This window comes from Festucalex cinctus, chromosome 6 (assembly GCF_051991245.1).
Source record: "Festucalex cinctus isolate MCC-2025b chromosome 6, RoL_Fcin_1.0, whole genome shotgun sequence".
Classification (NCBI taxonomy): Eukaryota; Metazoa; Chordata; class Actinopteri; order Syngnathiformes; family Syngnathidae; genus Festucalex; species Festucalex cinctus.
The window spans coordinates 23,124,460-23,145,349 of record NC_135416.1 but is presented as its reverse complement, the minus strand read 5'-3'; the positions used below and the strand labels follow the sequence as shown (position 1 = coordinate 23,145,349).

General features: G+C 39.8%; 2 protein-coding genes and 1 non-coding gene across 4 annotated transcripts in view; all 3 read left to right on the top strand.

Moving 5' to 3' along the window:
- Window positions 1-12,413, top strand: part of patl1 (PAT1 homolog 1, processing body mRNA decay factor) — a 29,972-nt gene extending 17,559 nt beyond the window's left edge. The window contains exons 11-20 of the mRNA XM_077525161.1: window positions 1-40; window positions 2,214-2,331; window positions 2,676-2,773; window positions 4,382-4,441; window positions 4,519-4,664; window positions 4,905-5,064; window positions 5,296-5,421; window positions 7,813-7,904; window positions 8,020-8,169; window positions 11,745-12,413. The exon at window positions 1-40 is cut by the window's left edge and continues 105 nt beyond it. Of these exons, the coding sequence (XP_077381287.1) occupies window positions 1-40; window positions 2,214-2,331; window positions 2,676-2,773; window positions 4,382-4,441; window positions 4,519-4,664; window positions 4,905-5,064; window positions 5,296-5,421; window positions 7,813-7,904; window positions 8,020-8,169; window positions 11,745-11,766 (1,012 nt within the window). The 3' untranslated portion in view covers window positions 11,767-12,413. The remainder of the gene's footprint in view (window positions 41-2,213; window positions 2,332-2,675; window positions 2,774-4,381; window positions 4,442-4,518; window positions 4,665-4,904; window positions 5,065-5,295; window positions 5,422-7,812; window positions 7,905-8,019; window positions 8,170-11,744) is intronic.
- Window positions 12,414-14,760: 2,347 nt separating this feature from the next.
- On the top strand, window positions 14,761-20,668 carry LOC144020372 (fibrinogen-like protein 1). Of its 2 annotated transcripts, XM_077523758.1 has the most exons (8): window positions 14,761-14,888; window positions 16,291-16,449; window positions 16,728-16,896; window positions 17,076-17,235; window positions 17,321-17,418; window positions 17,492-17,580; window positions 19,965-20,152; window positions 20,233-20,668. In XM_077523758.1, exons 2-8 carry the CDS (start codon window positions 16,330-16,332, stop codon window positions 20,453-20,455), a joined length of 1,047 nt encoding a protein of 348 aa, XP_077379884.1. In that variant the 5' UTR covers window positions 14,761-14,888; window positions 16,291-16,329; the 3' UTR covers window positions 20,456-20,668. The 2 variants fall into 2 exon arrangements, with proteins under 2 accessions (XP_077379884.1, XP_077379885.1); XM_077523759.1 differs by lacking the exon at window positions 16,291-16,449.
- Window positions 15,878-15,964, top strand: trnar-ucu (transfer RNA arginine (anticodon UCU)). Its single transcript is given in 2 exon segments — window positions 15,878-15,914; window positions 15,929-15,964. It is a non-coding gene; the product is annotated as a tRNA-Arg (tRNA).
- Window positions 20,669-20,890: the final 222 nt, after the last annotated feature.

Genomic DNA, 20,890 nt, shown 5'->3' with positions numbered 1-20,890 from the left:
TCAAAGTACTGACCCGTTCCTGGATGACTACTACTATCAGGTTTGTTAGGATCAACTGTAATAGTCTTGTGCATTTTCTGTTGAAACGTTGAAATTGTTTTTGAACTTTGTTGTTGTTATTCAAATCACACTGCTTGTTTTTTTCCTGCATTCCTTGAAGCATTGCAGAGATAGTTAAACATTGGGGAAAATGGTTAAGAATACTTGTTAGTGCTCAGTAAACAGTGCACAAGTTTACTTAAATACAAATTTGCTAAAAATGTCACAACCTGTCAAGGGACTACATAAATAATCTGGCAAATTATCTGATATATTATTTAAGTAGACATGTTCCATCTTCTGATCAGATCAGTTATCATCTTTTTACTCACTAATCAGCTATTGGCTCCCAAAATTCTTGATCGTGTAAAGCCTGGTCACTATACAGTGGGAACTCTGATGTTTTACACTTTAGCTGTATAATTTCACTACATTTTTTGGAAATATATGCCTCTAAAGTCACACAAAACATTGGCGATTTGACCACTGTATATGATGGATGCAGATGGCACAGTAGACAGTGGGGACATGTCCCCCCCGGTTTCATAAAAACTAGGACTGCACGATTAAAAAAAAAAAAAAAAAAGAAGAAAAAAAACTTAATTGCAATTTTTCAGACCAATATTGCGATTGCGATTAGATTTGCGATTTTTGTATTCTACACATTAAAATGCATGAAAACACTACAATTGTGAGTCAGTTTAGTTTCAGACAAGTAATTTGATCAATATTTTAACAACGCAATACTAATGTCACTATTTGATTAAAAGTACGAGGCAGAGACGTCCTCTTCTGTTTAATATGCTTTGACCTACATTATGCCTTTAAACCAAATAATTTGCCAATAAAAACAATACATTGAGGCTCAGGCTATGGTGAGATTATAATATAGTTACATATCCAGAATAATAACACAAAATGGAAAATAACATCCCAATTATTTATTTTTTTGTAGCATCATTCAATTCAAATGACAAAGAGAACCATTAATAACTGAATGTAAACAATCTTCAAGTATCAAGTGTCAACATTTAAATAGGTAAACATTGCACAGCGCTTACACTTGTTGAACCTGTGGATGACCATTTAACTGATCCTGGAGGATCTTCTGCTGAATAATCAAAACCATCAATCACTTCATTAATTATTTCATACAATCATTTGAGAGACATGTCAAAGCAATTACAACCGGACCCATTTAAAACCATAGGAACGGCTAATACTAAAACGTAACTCAGCAACTCGACTTTTCAAATAAACGCGATGGTCAGACGACGCAGTCCGGCACTGGCAGTCGGCTCTACAAGTTATCAAGTAGGCATTTAAGTATTCATGTCATAACAGCAATATTTACGATAGGGCTGTCTTAAAAACCCACCTCGAGCAGCAACAAACATTTCCCCTCATGTTCCCTGGCTACTTCTGTACTTCTGCCCACAAGCGGTTCTTATTGGTACATGTGGTCATTATGCCAAAGATCATTTAGGGGAGTCAAGAGTGTACACTCACATAACAGGTTGATTTGGTACCCATGTTACACACTTGTTATGGTTGCGCTGTAGAGAATGAAGGCATTGGAGCGCAAAAAAAAAAAAAAAAGAAGGCACCGGAGCGCAGACCAACTTAAAACTGCACTGATTTGCGATTAGGTTATTGCACTTTGACAAACCTCGATGTCGGTTAGATTTAGATTAATCGTGCAGCCCTAATAAAAACCACGATCCGTCCCCTCTCAAATGAGTTAAGCAGCAAAATCTAGACACTTTTTTTTATCAGTAGGCGGGCGTTTTGCCACTTGCTGTTCAGTGACATCACAGTTGTTCAGGTCTTAGGTAACAACCAATCACAGCTCATCTTCAGAAAACAGGTGAGCTGTGATTGGTCATTGCCTGAGCCTGAGCAACTGTGACGTCATTTTCAGTCGGCAGCAAGTGGCAAAATGGCCGCCCCCTGAGATGGATAAAAAGGGCTGGATTTTGCTGCATAACTCATATTCCACAAATGTAATAATAATAATCAGAATGTCATGTTTAGACTAGTGAGGTCACACATACCATATTATTGTCAAGAAATGTTTAAGGTTGACCTCCCCTTTAAATCCAGGCCAAACAAACTGGGCTATAATTTACTGTTATTATTCCAAGATCATAATCAATCCTTACATTGTCATATAGCACTACTATGAAAAGATGGAGAAACGTCAAGAAAAAGAGAGAGACAGCAGTAAGAAAGAACACACTACCAAGCTCATCACTCCACAAGTTGCCAAGATTGAACACACCTACAGACCAGGTAAATTTAAACACTAGCAGAACCCGAACGGGGACTTCACCCACACTTTTTCCCCCTCCGCATCAGGATGAATTTTTATTTGGAAGCACTCATCAGACATAACTGGCAATACAGTTACCATTTGTATTCATTTAATTACTCTTGCCAATGTGATTTGTTTACATAAGATGTGCAGTAATGATCACTGATTGCATTTGACTTTTGAGAGCTTTTATTAGCAGTATGCTGAAACTGTTGTTCATAGTCAGAGTACAGATCGGTTATGTACATTTTCCAGATTATAGTTCTTTATATATAAACATAATTATGAGCTTTATTGAATGTTTTTTTTTCCTCCCCCACAGTTCAGTTTGCAGGGTCTTTGGGTAAGCTGACAGTTTCAAGTGTCAACAATCCACGTAAAATGATTGACGCAGTAGTGACCACGCGCTCAGATGATGAGGTACGTTTCATGCAATGTTCTTTGACTAGTCATTACATCATTGTGAATTGGTGGAGCTAGAAGACGAACCTTGCTTATTTATTCTCCAGGAGGATTACTTTTTTTGAAAGTGTCAGACAAGTTAGATATAGTGATAAAAAAATAAAGGCAGGGATATCTTCAGTAATTTGTGGAATCTCATCAAATAGTTCAAGACACACAGATATTTTTCACACAAATGAATGCTGTTGTTAGTGGTGTTGATTTGCCTTCACATTTGCAGTGTGAGTTTTAGTGTTGCTAAAATAATATAAATTGTTTCTTTCCTTCAGAAATACCATGTTTTTATGGGTGTCAAAATTATCGTGTTATTATCTCCTTAACTTAAAGTGCCTTTAACGGCACTCATTTTTTTTAACGCTTGATTAACGACCGCTCCTTATTTGGAAAGCCTCTACTCAGGGAATTCCAGTCACCACGCAGTAGAAACGTCAAAACTACCCAATCGAAATGCACTGGAGCTAAAATACACAGTTTAAGGGGCAGAATGTAGCGGGAAGAGCTATTTGGACTGTGTCTCACTACTATCACCCGTGCCTTGCTTTGAAAGAATGCACTCGGTTAGCCGTTAGCACCGAGCACCAAGAGGCGTCCATGGGCACTCTGAAACCCCTGTGTGAGAGTAAAGAGCCGAATGGACGCCATCTTGTCAGTTGGAGTGAGCTCAAGCCTATTTAGTTTTAAGACGTATTTTATTCAGCATCTCCACAAAATATCTCATAAGGGTGAAAATTAAAGCATCGATGTGTTCGCTGTAACAGTAGAGCGGCCTCAGCTGCGTCATGGCGCATCCGAGAACTTAACAAAATAAAAGCGTCCAACGTCATGAAAAGGAAGTCACTATAACACAATTTAACAGTAATAAATTAAATTATACTGCATATATTTGGGGGGATTGGCGTCAAGTTGTATTTTACAATTTTAAAATGTGCAGAAACTCACAAGTTACTAATTGTTTAAAATTACAAAGCTCTTAATATGAAAAAAACACATCAATCGTTTCTGGTTCCAATGCATTAAAAATTTGTCATTTTACAATGCACATCCTATTTCATTTAACAAAATAAAAGCATCAGCGAATGCATATATTTGTGGCGACTGTTGTTTTTTACAGTTTTAAAAATGTGCATAATTTCACAAGTTCATGTTCAAAATTAGGCAGCTCCTAATATGAAAAGAAAAATGCACTGAGCTGTCACTATTGTCTTACAAATGCAATTATGCTATGTATGTTGTAGTGACAGAAAAATGACCAAAACAAATCAGTCACACTTTAGTTTGGTTTTACAGTACAGTACATATTTTATTTTATTTTTTTACTTTTTTTTTTATTGAATTGTTATGAAATTACTCTATCAATGAATAAAAAAATAAAACCATATTTAAATTAGGGGGAATTTTTTTTTTTTATTTTATTGTAAATTTAGATATAAATTAAGATATGAAATTTGTGATTAATGTGTGATTAATTATTGAAGTCATGCGATTAATTACGATTACAAATTTTAATCGACTGACACCTCTACATGTTTTATTTTTTTCTGACATTCTATGCGCTTTAATCACCAGGAGAAGAGGGAAAAGCAGGTTTGGAATAAAAGACGCCAGATTCTCTACACTGTGGAAAAGGTTAGTTGGCAATCAGATCAACCTTGAACACATTCACCCCAAGCGCTTGAAAGTCTAATATCGCTCACCCGCTTCAGATCTACAGTTTGCTGCTCGATGTTCAAGACTTTGAGAAACGCTTTGTCCATGCTCCAGAGGAGGACAGGGAGGCTTTACTGGAGCAGCACAAAACCAATACCATGCAGCTCTGTAACTCTCTGCAAGATAAGGAGTGGGACGACAGGTAGGAACAATGTATGGTATAGTCAACAGCTTCTCGCTGGGGTTAGGGCCCTATTGACTTGAGTGAAAATGGTCACTGTAGTTTTTTTTTTTTTTTTTTAAACTTGATAAATGGATGTTTACATGTTTGTTTACAAAGGTAATTCAGTCACGTGTGTGTGAGTGGTGTTCTTCCTGGCGCACCTGCATAGAAACCGACGTTGCACACACACTAATCCTGTTCCTAATACTCTCTGGAAAGGGTGAGTGATGAGCGATGTGTCATGATCATGTCGGTGAGGAAAGGCAAGCGGCTCATCTCCAGGCTCCTCCCCTACCTACCCCACTCCCATGCTGCCGCCGTTGTTATGGCAATTGCACACAACCTTCCGACCCTGGCCAAGAAGGACAAGCAGGACCAGGTAATTAACATATTTTACTACTGTCACACTTGTGACCCCAAGTCCAAAACCAGCCACCTAACTAGGGTTGAAATTTGAAAGTGGGGAAAAAATACTGATGCAAACCTGCAGTTGTGTAAGGGATGTTTGATTTCTGACTGTCTGTCAGCAATGATTGTGTCCAGACTGAGTCCTGACTTGTGATTTAATGACAGAGGTCCACCAGGACTGATATGTCTCTGCCCTTATTAGGTGCTGTGCTGGTTAGTGGAGCCAGTCTCGGCAGTGATCATGTCCATGTCGAGCACCGCCCTCACAGACTTGCTGCAGGAGCTTCAAGGCAGTGAGGGTCAACTTGCTGCTGTACTGCACAACAAGGTACACACTTGCATGGAACACGACCGTGTAAAGTCAATTGACTGCACATCAAAGACGGCATGATAATTGGACTCCCACAAGTCCAATTACAATACAGTAAATGGGACAATTATCACATTTCTGTTTTAAATGCAAAATTATTCTTATACTTATTGGTAAAATGGAGAGAACATACCATTGCACTGTTGAATAGTGTGGACAGTGTGTTTGTCTTCCTGAAAAAAATTGTTGGAGTAGATTATGGACAATGTGGACGAATCTGCAGTGATTCGAGTGGGCATGGAAAAGCCTCGAATCATTTTTTTATTTTATTTATTTATTTATTTTTTAATAGTAGGATCAGAATGAAATTTGTCATGCGCTTGCAGTGACCACAGGCTCAATCTGTGGTACAGCAATGAGCCTGGATTTCCAGGGTCGTACAATTACATTTTATTCTAGTTTGGCAAAATTAAAGAAAGAACTAAACATGTTCCCTGAGGTCAAACACACTCCCGCGGCAACGCACTGCGCCCACCCCTGTCCCCCTATTTGAGAAGGACAGGTTTAGCAGAAAACTGTGTTGTCTTCACTGATCGGAAAATATGACTGGATAGGCCAAGACTTTTGAAGCGACAGGGCTGCCATCTTGCTCCTCCCAAGAAACGTTTCTGGGCATACAATCCTATACATTTACAGTATCGAAATTGGACAACTTTTGAGACAGTACTTATGCTGCATTCGAGGATGGTCGGAAGTCGAACTTTTCCGAGTTCAAACCAGGAAGTGTGTATGGGAACGCCCCCTTGGAAATTCCACTTGCGAAGTCGGAAGAAAAAAAGGACACCGACTTCACCGGCGGACTACAATGTGACGTCACTCTGAATGGCAATACACAATTTACTCGAGTATAAAACTAGATAGCTTTCTTCATTCATAAATATACGACATAACTCAACGTAACGCAACGTACGTGACAGTATTGCCACTATATCCCTGCATGAAATTATACGGTAAACTACTTAACTGTATTGAATGCTCATGAAATAAGATAATAAATGAAGCAAAATTGCAAAAAGGTCAAATTGAGTTTTGAGGACCAAATTAAAAAGCAATTTATCACTATCCGCCATTTTGGTTGTTTACTTTCACCTCGAACGCTTTGAGGTCGGAACTGGGAAGTTTCAACTCTGATATTTCCGACTTCCGACCATCCTCGAATGCAGCATTAGTAGAAACAGCACGATATATGTTTTCAATTTGTTAAACATAAACAAAAGGACTTACATAAACAAAAGGACTTAAGACATTTTACAATTTGCCTGAAATACGTGTATAAATTAATGCAAAATTATGTTTACAGGAAACTGGTATTTTTTTTATTATTATTAAAGAATTATAACTGTAATTCAACAAAAGATGCCTCTGTCAAATCTAATATTGGGTTCTAAGGAACTAAACGAAAAACAAAAGGGGGTCTTCAAAGTCGCACATACCATCTACTTATTTATTTATTTATATATTTATTCATTTATTTATTACTTGTTGACAAAATAGTGGCCACCCGTCACAAGCTCACCACCCCGACCCCGGCCTTATACTAACTGCCTACGAGCTGTATATGTCTCAGCTCTACGTATATCGTATAGTTTATACAGTAGTCTGCTCGCGAGATTGGCGGAGCAAGATGGCTTCAACGGCTTGCACGGGCGTGTATGGGCTATCTACTATCCAGTCATATATACAGGTCAGTGGTTGTCTTGCGTTGGGATATGTCAAACACAAATCTAAATTTCAATTTAAAGCTGCTTAATGCAGCAAATTGAATTATAGATCGCTACTGCCACATGTGGCCGGAAAATGAAACTGCACACTCCCTTCTTCATGTACACAGTGCATGCATGACATCACATCCGCAGACAGAGGGCGGGAAATTCGAACCTGAATCCAGTCTGAAAACTGTTGGTCAGAGGCTTGCAGTAGTTGTGAACATTGAGAACAGCTAAGATGTGAATGTACTCATTATAAGATATTTGAGTCATAAATGGTCAAATAAAAAGGCTATTGTAAAGATATTTTTGGGCAAATTTCTACATTGAGCTGCTTTAAAGTTAGTATTTCTGAATGGTTGGCTCGTATAACGTACTGGCACTTGCTGTTGACTAAGAATGACATCGCAGTGCCCAAGGGTTCAGCTTGCGAACGTCACATGACCAAACCCAATTAACTACGGTCACTCGCACCTGATATCATGCATTTGAATTCTCGTCAGTGGCAGAAAAAGAGTGAATGGACAGCAAGCCCAGCTCTCCTCCAGTGCTGCAGTGTATTGGCTGTGGTGAAGCTGTCGTAATCCTTCGTCGTGGTCCAACAGGTTGCAAATGCTGAATGTGTCATTTTGTTTGTGTTCAGTTTGGTGTGACGCTGCTCTATCTGATCTTGAGTGAAGGAGAAAGGATGCAAAGCTCAGACCCCAACTGTCAGCTCATGGATGACAATCGATGGTGAGATATTCTCTGCTCTTGTTTGTACTCCGGTGTGCTTTTTAAAAAAAAATTGTTTATATTTGCTGTTCTTTTTGTCCTCCTTACGTGGTTCCATCCCTTAATCCTCATCCAGGACAGAGCTGGTGTTTTCTGTCACCAGGGAATTGCTCAGCATTCCCTCTTCATCCCTCTCACCTCCTCTCTTCACGCCAAGCAACTTGATGACCCTCTTCTCACGTTTTATTGACCGGCAGCGATTGGACTTGTTACAGGAAAAGCTACAGTAAGTCACATCACTATACATACGTATGTAGTAGGGGTGTTAAAAAAAATCGATTCGGCAATATATCGCGATACTACAGCACGCAATTCTCGAATCGATTCAATAGGCAGCCGAATCGATTTTTTAACATCCATTTTTGATGGAAAAATATTCAACAAAACGTCTAACTTTCACACTTTAAGCATGGAAGAATGTTATATTCATGGAACATGAAGCCTTAATATTTTAATTCAATGCTGTTCTAATATGAAAAAAGGTTACAACCTGTTTGTTAAATACAGTGGCTTACAGTTATAAAACTGATCAATAAATAATAAATTTTCATACAAATCTTACAGTGTACATGTACAAGTTTACTGAATGGTATTTTCTAAATTTGAGTAAAAAAAAATTGCAACAATCGACTTGTAAATTCATATCGGGATTAATCGGCATTGAATCGAATCGTGACCAATGAATCGTGATACGGATCGTATCGTCAGGTACTAGGCAATTCACACCCCTAGTATGTAGGGTGAAAGGTGTTCATTCACTGTCAGTTCTCCTGTGATCATCCTAGTTTATTTTTTTTTCTCCATCGCAGACTTGTCTCTAGTGTTATGAGCAGGCCTTTGTGTTACAACACACTTTAATATCCAGTTTTAGTGCGTCTGGAGATTAACAGAACAGCACAGCACTTTTTCTATTGTTACAGCTAGGTGTGTAATATGGACATCCCGAAATAGGTACTTTTAATAGCGCTAAGTATAGCACACTACAATATATACAATGTTGCCTCGCTATATCGTGGTTCACCTTTCACGACCTTGCAATTATCATCTACAGTCAAACCTCGGTTTTCGAACGCTTCTGTTCTCGACCAAATCGGTTTTCGACCAGAAAATTCAAGAATTTTATGTCTCAGAACTCGTCCCAAAAAATCAGCTCTCAACCGAACTGAAAAAAGCCGCGCATACCTGAACGTGACTCACTCGGGAGAAAAAGCTGCGCGTACCTGAACGCGACTCACTCGGGAGAAAAAGCCGAGCGTACCTGAACGCGACTCACTTGGGAGCCGAGCTAACTCGAATGCCCAGGATGCTTCCCCCGTAGCACATTCGTGTTCAAAGTTCGTTTGGAGCAGACCTGTTGATTGTTATTTACGCAAATCTCTTTTTTAGTTTTGCATCATGTATTAGCCCCTAATCATGGGTCCAAAGAAAGCAAGTGCAAGTGGTAAAGCTGTTGACGAAAAGAGGAAAGTAGTGTGCAGAACTATTGAATTTTTTTTACGTTCACATGATCTTTTATGATATATGTTACTCTGTTACATAACAATTTTATGCACTATTTTCAAAAATTTTTTGTATCATACGTAACCTTTAATGTTCTGTAAAAATAAAAAAGACGAAATGTTTCATTTTCATTTTAGATAGGATATCTTCTATTAAAATAAAACAGTGTCTATTTCTACCCTTTTCTATTTAGAGCAAACGGTATACAGTGCAGTTTATGGTGTAAAATAGTAAAAAAAAAAAAAAAAAACTTGGAAAAAGTTTTTTTTAGACTTGGAACGGATTACAATTATTTACATTAATTATAATGGGAAAAATAGTTTTGGATTTCGAACAAATCGCTTTTAGAACAGCCTTCTGGAACGGATTATGTTCGAAAACTGAGGTTTGACTGTATGACCAAAACTTAGTTCCGCAGGTTTACCTCGTTAGCTTGCGGGTTTTCTTGCCATTTTTCTTTCTTCTCAGTCAGACCAGTCATAAAGAATTACATTTTTTTTTTTTTTTAATGGGGGCTGGCCGTGGTTTCACAAAATCCAACACCATGAACATTGAGCTCTTCGCCCCCCAAATTTGCATTCTCTCAGCATTGGTGCGTTTGGAAATATGCTCCGTGCATGCTGCTTCACTTGGACCATTTGGAAACTCGGAACGTTGTTCAGATGTTCCGTTTCAGTTATTCGTAGTGGAGTGCTTCATAATTTCCTAATAGAGGTGTTAAATAAAAAGAACAAAAAAGTCAAACTCTACTTTGCGGATTTCACTTATTGCGGTTAGTTTTTGGAACGTAACGTAAGGTTATTTTGCATAGCTCGAGTTGAGAGCCTTATTCCAAAGATGAATAAACTACCCAAATCCTGCAACATTTACATACACTGTAGTAAAACAACAGTTTGGGCAGATTTTTGTACTTTAATTCATTAATAAAGAGATTTAAAAGATTTCTCCAAAGAAGGTTGTCCTTAGGGAAAGTTTGACTCTTTCCACAGAGGAATGGAGAAGTCATCCACAGGTTCTTACTCACCCCCCTCACTAAGACCTTGTCTACATATATATTTTTTTTAATCAAATATTTCGCCCTCTCAGTGTAGGGGGGAAAAACACACACACATCCACACTAAACTGCACAAGTGCCTTTGTAAGCACATTTACAAGCATGCCATGCCAAGTAGTTAGTGCCCAATCAGAAGGAACGTCCATCTCAGACACAACTTCCACAAAACGTCACACAAGACATTTTTTAATAGTATTTATTTTTTACCTTTTGGGGTGGTAGGCGGGGCACACCCTAAACTGATGGCTGGCCAAACGCAGTGCCCACATAGACAGACATTAACACAGACACAACTATGGACACCCCCCCCCCCCCCCCCCCCCCACACACACACACCCACCCCCCCAGACCCACACACACACACACACACACACACACACACACACACACACACACACACACACCAGACCCACACACATACTTTTAATGTACTGAGCCAAAGTATAAAGTATATAAGATGGTTGCAGCAAACACCACCACATCTGCCCAGCAATCCATGTCTCACAATTTATTTGACATACGAGTAAATCGAGTTAGGAGCTTAGTCAAGGAATGAATAAAACTAAAGTCAAGGTAGCACAGTATTGTTTTTTTTTTGTTTTTTTTTTCATAAATCTTCATATTTAGTAGGAATGTAACAATATCCAAACATCACAATATGATATTATCACGATATGAAGGTCACGATACGATAATTATCACAATATTGTGAGGGGGGGTTGGCGATATTTAATGAGATGGCAACATTGTGTTGCTCAAAAAAGAGCTCATACTTCTAAAAAAAAAAAAAAAAAAAATCCCAATATTGTGCTTTTGTACATAACAACAATGCATATAAACCACCTACAATCTCTAATAACAATATTGAGGCTCTTACTTGCTAATGCAAGCACACATTGATCGCTTCACAGGCAAATTAGGTTCCCCTTCATCTGAAAATTAGCATAATTTTAAACATAGAAGGCCAAAACATCCCTAATGAAAATTAAATTGCACTAATAAACTAGCCACTAGAGGGTGCTAGATCTGCACAAATGGAAATCAACCTGACTTTTTTTTTTAAACAGATGTGTTCCTTTTAAATATTGTGAACATGACGATGACGATATTGTAGAAGTTTTAATATCATGATATCACGATATTGCCTTTATCGTTACATCCCTAATATTTAGTGAACGTTATATGAAGTTTTGTTCATCATTTTTTGAATTTCTAAGACAATATACTTGTCTATATGTCTTTTTCAGGATCTCCGACTTGTCCAGGTAGAAGTTTCTACATCAACATCAATCCAACCCAGCCCACACTTGATGCAGATTGTGCGTGTGTGAGCGGGTGCGTGAGTATGCATGCCATTATTTTAATCCTGTGTGCACGCATGTATGTCTGTGTGATAGAGAACGAGAGGTGCGTTTGAATGAAGACTTCAGTTTTAATAATTATGACATCTGCATTTTTTTTTTAATCTAAAATCTTGTTTACAATTATGCCCATGTTGAACCTTCAAATTAAAAATTATTTCTATTATATAAAAAGTGCTGTGTTATCTTTTCTTGTGCAGTGATTTTGGCTGGCAAACCCACAAATGTGTAGTGAGTAGTAATTACTGATAAGTAGTAATGATCAAGTAATTGATAGCCTAAATTCATCGGGGGGTTTTTTAGATCCATGTTTGTAAATTCTTACTGGAGTGTGTATTGAGTAATTGTCCTGTTAAAGGTAATCGATGTTTAGTTTAAAAAAAAAAAAAAAAAAAAAAAAAGAGAGCGAGAGAGAGAATTTTTCAAAATTGACATCATTGGAAACTTAAAAGTTGTCTCAACTTTAGCCGTGCAGTGTAAAGAGTAGGGAGTGCGTTGCAGTCATGGTTCAAAATGCTTGTGTGGACATTTGGTCTTAAGCTTGCTCCGAATCAAAAGTGCCTTGAGTTAAGCCTTGATTTGATGCTATGTACATGAATAAAATTGGCTTGCTCATGGAAACATGAGAGCTTTTGAGTTTTTTTTGTTTTTTTTTAAGTTTCTTGCCTCAATCTAATGTGCACATCTTTGAAAGAGTCTGACAAGTTATTAATGTCACACACCCACTGAAGAATCCCGACAAATTTTGAATGCTCTTGTGACACTTTTGGTGGTTCAACCATACATGCTTTTTACTCAGTCAAGTTAGGTTACCCCGAAATGCAGTAAATGTGCTTGAACAAGGTTTGCTACAAGCATACCATTTTCACCATACAATTAAGAGATGAGATGCATGACGAGACAACTAAGTTTAGTTTAGTTTAGTTTAGTTTAGTTTAGTTTATTCATTTTTTCCTTTCGGACACATTACAGCTTACATCAATCAAATCACATCATTTGCAACATTGACATCCGATAGAAGGGCTGACGGGTAGAAGCCGAGGCTTATTCGAGATCCGTCCCCATCGACCCATTACTATAACACATCAGTCATATACATTATTTAAAATAGTCATTGATTTTTATCATTATCCATCTATCCTATACTATCCCAGACACTGCTCGCTCAGTTCATCTTGAATGTCCGTGTGTAGATTGTGGCTAGTCCCAGTCCTTTGGAACTGGTGAGTCGGTTCCCAGACGCCACCAGCAAGCCCACCCCGCCAGGCGAGCAGCCAAGGCAAGCGCAATTCTTCTCTTTCACCAGTAGCGTCTTCGCTGACCTCGGATCAGCTTACACACGTTGTGGCTTCCAGAAGAGTAGATCGGCTTGCATTCGGCCCATTGCTTTCAAGCAATTTCAGCACTCGATTCTGGTCAGGTAGCACCACTGGTTGCTAGCATGTTGTGGATCTGATGACTCCTGTGCGCTGCCCAGCCTAGCTCACCCAGCAGAGCGGCTCACGCCAGCCGCATTCCAGGAACCAAACCACCAACCCCCATTTTGCAACACAAGGGCTATACTTAAGCACACACGCAACCACAACAACTGAGGAAGAAAACCACGGAGCAACATGGCCACAGTCCAACAGAGCAGACTCGAATCCATCACAGTCCGAGACAAAAACGCCGCACTGCTTGCTGATAGAGAAGATGTGTGGCGGCTTTGGTTGGGACAGCAGTGCCACATTCCATGGAAACATGCTTCATCTCCCACGACGACGACTCTGCACTCAGCATCCTCAGCTGATTTTCATGGCGCACTAACAACTTTCCGGAGCATGATATGCCGCCATTTTCTCTGGGCAGTCCATCATCCAAAATTAAATCCAAAGTCATCTACAAAACAGAAATGCACGTTAACGTTGTCTGTTACAACAACTTTTGCAAGGAATGTCTTCTAAGGGCCATATTCTCCCATGTGCCCTTACACACTGCACATTACACATTTTCTTTTATTGTATTAATTTATTGTATTAATCATGAAATAAGTTAAAAGATAGAATAAGAAGTAGGACTAGATACGTTTTTAACTTCTTCCTACTCCCTTTGGACATGTAAACCATCACAAGTGATTGCGTTTCTTCTTTCTTTAAATTTTTAATTGCTACTTGTTTATGTTTATATGTTATGTTTACATGTTCAATAAACAAACAAACAAAACACTTTACGTTCGTGGTCTTCACCATGGGCAACTCCTAGAGACTATTGCACTACGGTGCCAATCCTGCTTAAGGGCCAACACAGAAGTATGCATGGTGACCCAAAATGAATGATCATGGCCCACCCAGGCAAAATTTTGGAGGGGAAAAAAAAGGTCAGTTTATGAACGGTTTCCTGAACTAATCAATGATTTACAGATGGGTCAATAAGTAATGTTATGACTGTTTTGGGTTGGGTCATTGAATTGTTATGGTCTTGTATTATTATCTCATTCACTGCCAGTCATTTACACTGATGCAACCCCCCTTCGCTGTTTTACTGGATTTTGACTGATTTTACAAGGCCCACAGAATATTGTGTTCTATTGCTATAAAAAAAAATTATATATATAAAAAAACACGGAACCAACCAAAAGAAAGATTAGTGTCTTCTTTCATCAGGGGGAAAAAAAAGTATATTTGTATCTGTTTCCGTTTTGCATCAATTAACATAGAATATGGCTAAGTTGTATTATTATGAACAAACCTGTTCACCTTCCTCTATGGGGAGCTGCTGCGGTGTTGCACTTTTTTTTTTCTAAAGACATTTTCAAATTTGCCAGATGACCGCGTTAAGATTTTCAGTTGAGAGGGTTTAAAAAAAAAAAAAAAAGCAACACAGAAGCAGAGGGCGGTACCGCGCTCGGCTTCCCCGTTGCCATGGTGACTCAACGACTGCGGGCTCCATTGAGGCGGTTAAGTTTGGTGGTAACTCCAGGTGCACTCAGCGTTGATATAACTCACTGGAATCAGCTGTGCTCGAACCGAAAATGCAGTTTCCTATCTGAGGGTATGTGAACTCGTTGTTCAGGGTTAATCTCACAGTTTGTTGAACCTGCTTTGTGAAATGCACCAGCTGTTCCCTGGGCACTGAAGCAACTTGCTCCAGTTGTGTTTCGACTGTGAAGCCTCAACTCCAGAGGCTACATTTTGTCAGGGTTATTATAGTCAAATAATTAAAATGGAAAAACATTTTATGAACAAAATACAATACAAACGGGTGCTTTTAAAAACTCCACAATAACTGAAACTGCATTTTTGGGAGTGGTAATATGGCGGCCTCGCGGCTTCAAAAGTCTTGGCCTATCATAATGAGATCCGCGGTATAACTGGATAGCTGATATGCAAGACTTTTGAAGCCGCGAGGCCGCCATATTACCACTCCCAAGAAACCGCCACTTGTTATTGCTGGTGGGAGGAGTTAGCGTGTTAATAAGCGAAGTGCGCATTAAGTTTGCGCATGCGCGAGGAAAAACAAAAACAAAAACGAGGCGACCAATGTATTATTATCGACTCTTGTATAACCCCTGGAAAGTGAATTTATTTTTGTTTTGTTGAGCTTTGTATTCATTGTTTTGTATTTGAAAGTGTGAAAAAAAACTACCCAATTAATTTGAATGGCGTAGATTAGAGTGGTGACAATCTTTGCGTAACTGTACACTTTAAAGCTTGCAAGTCAACTTCCCCGATATCAGTAAACCACATGCTATGCATGTTAATAAAAAAAACAGCAACTTTCCAGCCGTTGAAAAGTTTCTATCAGAGCCGATTCCATTGGATCCAATTCATTTTCAATGACCGTTTGGTAATTTAGCCTACCCACAATGCACCAGGCTGCTCAAATGCACTTTAAATTCAATATGCGCACTTCGCTTATACAGGAATGTGCATCTGGAAAGGAGAAATGAGAAATGAGCGAAATAAGAGCAGCCCATCATCTGGCTTTCAATACTTAGAATATTACCAATTTAAGGAGAATAAAAGGTACTAGCAACAGGTGGCTCCGTGGCGCAATGGATAGCGCATTGGACTTCTAGACGTTGTGAAGTGATTCAAAGGTTGTGGGTTCGAGTCCCACCGGAGTCGCATTTTTTTGTTGTTGTTTAACACAGCTATGATTTTCTCTGTATTCTAACGTTTTCATTACAACATAGCCCATTGCCGTTTCATAAGGATTAACCGCAAAGTAATTAAGGTAACCCTTGTCGATTTTTGGATTACATTTAATTTACATCAGTTTCTAATTTAATGCATGATAAGCGGTTCAGATAATGGATGGATGAAATATAAATCAAAAAATGTAATTACTGTAGCAATTTAGGGCACGTCGACGCAACGATACCGACGAGAATTCAAAGTTTGTGAACGTTGAGGAGCAGGAAGCCCAAAACAGTATTTATGCTTGCCAGTAGATGGCGTAAATACAAACATTGGACAGCGCTACACTAGTTATGCAGCTGAACACCAGAGAGAAAGCGACAGAGAGCAACACAGCGGGACGGAAGAGGACTGAAATGATGGGAATGCTTACATCAGTGTATGTTCTTTTTCACATGGCTGTCTCAGTAGCGGTAAGAAATCCCACCTCATTTTTAAACATTGTTGTTGCAAGAATACAATTGTCGTCAGGGGTCGCCACAGCGAGACACTCGCATGCTTTGACAAATTAAAAAATAATTTTAAATTGAAAGCTAATTTTAAAATCTGAAAGTGATGGGTTGTTTATTGATTATAACCACAGAAACAGCATCATCTGTTTAAAATGAACTTGCAGTTGTTTTATTTATTGATATGATACTCATTTAACCAGTCAGTGCTTCTAACTTGTGTGGCCTGATTCCTTGTCCAGGTACGTTTGCCATGTGAACAGATGGTGGTCCGCCTGGAGGCAGAGATTGAGCAACTGACAAATGTGATCAGTGAGCAGCACAGATACATCCAGGTGCTCCATCACCACCAAGCTAAGCAGCTGGAGCACATCCCCAACTCACATCTGGGCATGCAAAACCTCTACAGAGGTACTCGCTTCCTGCACTACTGTTAATACAGTCGGAGAGCTATTAATGTACGTTTTAGCTTGTTTGGTACTCTGAAGATAGTGCAGCGCTATAACTTGCAGTATCATTTATAATATTTCTAATGAAATGAATTATTTTGGGGCATAACTGTATGTATTCTACTTGGTGTGTGCATGTAGACTGCTCCGAGGTGTTTACTGATGGAAACGTGGCCAGTGGCTTGTATGTGATTCGCCCCGATGGCTTCCCCACAGCGCTCAGTGTCTACTGTGACATGAACAACGGAGGAGGATGGACAATTTTTCAGAGGAGGAGGGACGGCACACAGGACTTTGATAGGTGTGTATGTGACTTTGCAAACAGAAAATGTATGGAACATTGAACATTTAAGTGAGAATAAGTACATGGTGTGTTGACCACGCAGGGCGTGGGTGGAGTACAAGCATGGGTTTGGGGACCTGCATTCTCCAGATGGAGAATTTTGGTTGGGCAATGATGCTCTCCATCATCTCACTTCACAAGGTATGTGTGTGCATCCTCAATTTGCTCCAGAGTGATTTGACACATACAAAATATTTCATAAAAACTCTTGTAGGAAAGCACGACCTGCGCATTAACATGGAAGATTTTGAGGGTAAAGAAAGCTTCGCAGAGTACAAGAATTTTAAAGTGGACAGCGAAACGGTAAGTTCACATCCGCCCCTTATCTTTAACCTCGACCTGCCTTTTTTTCTCACAACAGTACGGCTCTTATTTAGACTAAAGTTTGCCGCCTCTAAGCACAAGCAAAGGTGTGCACTTCAGGACTTGCCATCTGTGTGAGATTCTTCAACAAAAACTTACTTGTTTGTCCACCAACAAGCAGGGATGGGCGAAACTCAAAATTGAAACAAGAATGACTCCTAAATTTCTATTCAATTTTTGAATTGGAATTGAGGTGGCGAAACAGGAAATAGTTGCTAATCAAATTGGAATTGCAGGAAGTAGAATTGAAATTCCATGAATGTTATGGGGGTGGCACGGTGTCTGAGTGGTTAGGACGTCCACCTCCCAGTACTGAGGACTCGGGTTCGAGTCCAGGCTCCAGCCTTTCTGGGTGGAGTTTGCATGTTCTCCCCGTGCCCGCGTTGGTCTTCTCCGGGTACTCTGGTATCCTCCCACATTCCAAAGACATGCATGGCAGGTTAATTGGGCGCTCCAAATTGTCCCTAACTGTGCTTGTGAGTGCGGATGGTTGTTTGTCTCTGTGTGCCCTGCGATTGGCTGGCAACCAGTCCAGGGTGTACCCTGCCTACTGCCCAAAGCCAGCTGAGATAGGCTCCAGCACCCCCTGCGACCCTTGTGAGGAATAAGCGGTCAAGAAAATGGATGGATGGATGGAATTCATGATACAAAATGAAGCTTTACAGTACATAAGCCACATCAATTTCGTACGGAAGGATTTCATGTACATTAACACAATACGTGAATAGCAAAGCGGAGTCATTCTTTTCTATTAACAATAAAATCTTACTCAGATAAAACAGATCATTAAAATTGAAAAACTTGTTAGAACAGAACGCTCCTGCCTCAATTACAAAACATTTGAGGAACTGTTGACTGTTAGATGCAGCAAGGTTACCCTTTAAATTCTGCCTGGGAAATAAATATCCAACTTGGACGAGACGGGGAGCAGACGACATGCACCGATTCATCGGCGGCGGCCGACATCCAGCAATTACTATTTGTTGTGCATCAGCGGGGTAAGGGGAATTTTGTGAGTTTTGCAAACAGCCAGCCCATTTTTGAGCCTTTCGCAATTGCCCTTCCCCCGTTGCCAAATACAATTTGCCAAATAGAATGCAGTGATTAATATTCATTGTTCGTTAACAGTTGAAGGGAGTGCGCATGGTCAAGTGCCACCCCACTCCTAACGACAAAAACATTGTTTCAATTCATTACTCTGAAATGAGGACAACATTTGTAAGCTTCCCAACATGAAGGGAGTTGATACTTGATGTTAGGTTATGTCGGGGAGACCGAGGCTAGTTGTATCACTTTTTTTTATTTTTTATTTTTTTACTTTTATATATTTCTTGGAATCAGTTAACAATTCTGAACGTAAGTAAACGGAGTTGCCAGTGGTGCATTTTTCATTGGCCCATTCTTTGCAAATGTGACAAGTTGACAACAAACCCCAAAATGACTGAGACAAGTTGCCCCCAAACGACCATGATGGCTAATACTTGCTCTAGTTCAAAGTTGGCTTAAAACAGAGCAGTGCTGGAGGCATGATGCCTGAATCTCTCCTCTAGAGTCCACATGATTTGCTGCAAGAATTTGTCTCTGTATGACGCCTGTTTCAAAAAGTATGAAGTTGAATTTTTTTTTTACTTATTTGTGCAAAACAGATAACTGGAACTCATGTCAGCTCACAATGTGCTAATCTCTTCTCAGACAGTACACAATCCCTGACCATTTATAAGAAGAAAACTAGTATTCCATTTTTTCGTTGCGCCCTCTGGTGGAGAAGAAAATTGCAACGTGACAACCCGTGATACAACTAGCCCCGGTCTCTCCTACTTCCATTTGGAAGAAAAATGTATGTTAGAAGCCTCATTCTCACTGATAGATGATGGGAAAGAATTTATCTGAATTGCACTGAATTCAATTCCACTTCCTGCAATTCAAATTCAATTTCACTTTGCCCATCCCTGTCTACCATGTAGATTCGAGTTCTTGGACTGGTGTATTTCAACTCCACATTTTCCCGTTTGTAGTGGAAAACAATTTTTCCAGCCTTATTTGCTTCTTCCAGGATCCTCTGCATTCCTTTCAGTAAGGAAGTGAACAAAACAACGCCACTGGCGGGATCACCTTGTAGACGTGCTGGTTAATTGTTTGGCCTAAATTGAAAGGGAAACGATACAACAATCTAGTCTGCCGCTTTGAATCCTCTGCTCAGCTTGGTTATCTCATTTAGCTTGTTGATGTGCGGTTCCGTCCACATCACTTCCCTCCCTTGTATTGCATCAAAAGTTGTGACAAAGTTGAACTTGTTTTACATTTTGATGACTCATGTGTCAAAGGACTTGTACCGGTTGCATTTGGGGGAGTACCAAGGCAATGCAGGGGACGCACTGGCTGACCAGCACGCCAGCGAGCAGCAAGTTCCGGGCAGCAGTTCGGATGGGGTCAAATTCAGCACATATGACAAGCAGCCCGGCGGAGACGGCAAGTGCGTCAGGCACAGCAAGTCCGGCTGGTGGTTCACCAGGTCAAAACAGTTTCTCTCTTCCATGAACCCACCACGCAAAGGAGTATTTTTGTCCTCATCTTGTGACTTCCTGTGGGCAGGTGTGATTCCGGGAACCTGAACGGCCATTACTACAAAGGGCCGTACCAAGCGATGAGGGATGACGGGATGGTGTGGTACACATGGCACGGGTGGTGGTACTCCATCAAATCAGTGGTCATGATGGTTCGTGCTGCCGACCTTGAGCACCCGCAGGCTAACGTCCCGGGTCAACCGCACCCCAACAATCCGGCAGGTGACATCTCTCATCACCCAACAGGTTGAAAAGCACACGAGCTTGACAGTTACAATAGCAATTTATATCATGTAGTCCACATTATATACAGAATGTACTGTCTTTTAATTTTTGGTATTACAGCATCATTGATTTGATCATTGAGCATCATTGATTACACCAACAATTAAAACATTACTAAAATCGGATGTCATACTGTATTTATCCTGTTTCCAAAATAAAAGAGAACATACTGTACTGAGGCATTGTGGGTACATTTGAAGTTTTTGAGGATTAAGAGGGAAAAAGTCCAATTTCAAAGGCCAGTGTCTCTAAATATGTTTTCACACTGTGGGAAAGGTTAGTCAAATGTGACAATACAAGTGATCAGCAACTAAATCAACGAGGTGATTTTACAAGGTGTCAATATTTGTCAGGGATTTCCGGGAAGATTTTCTGCGTCTAATCTGGCCTGCACAGATGTA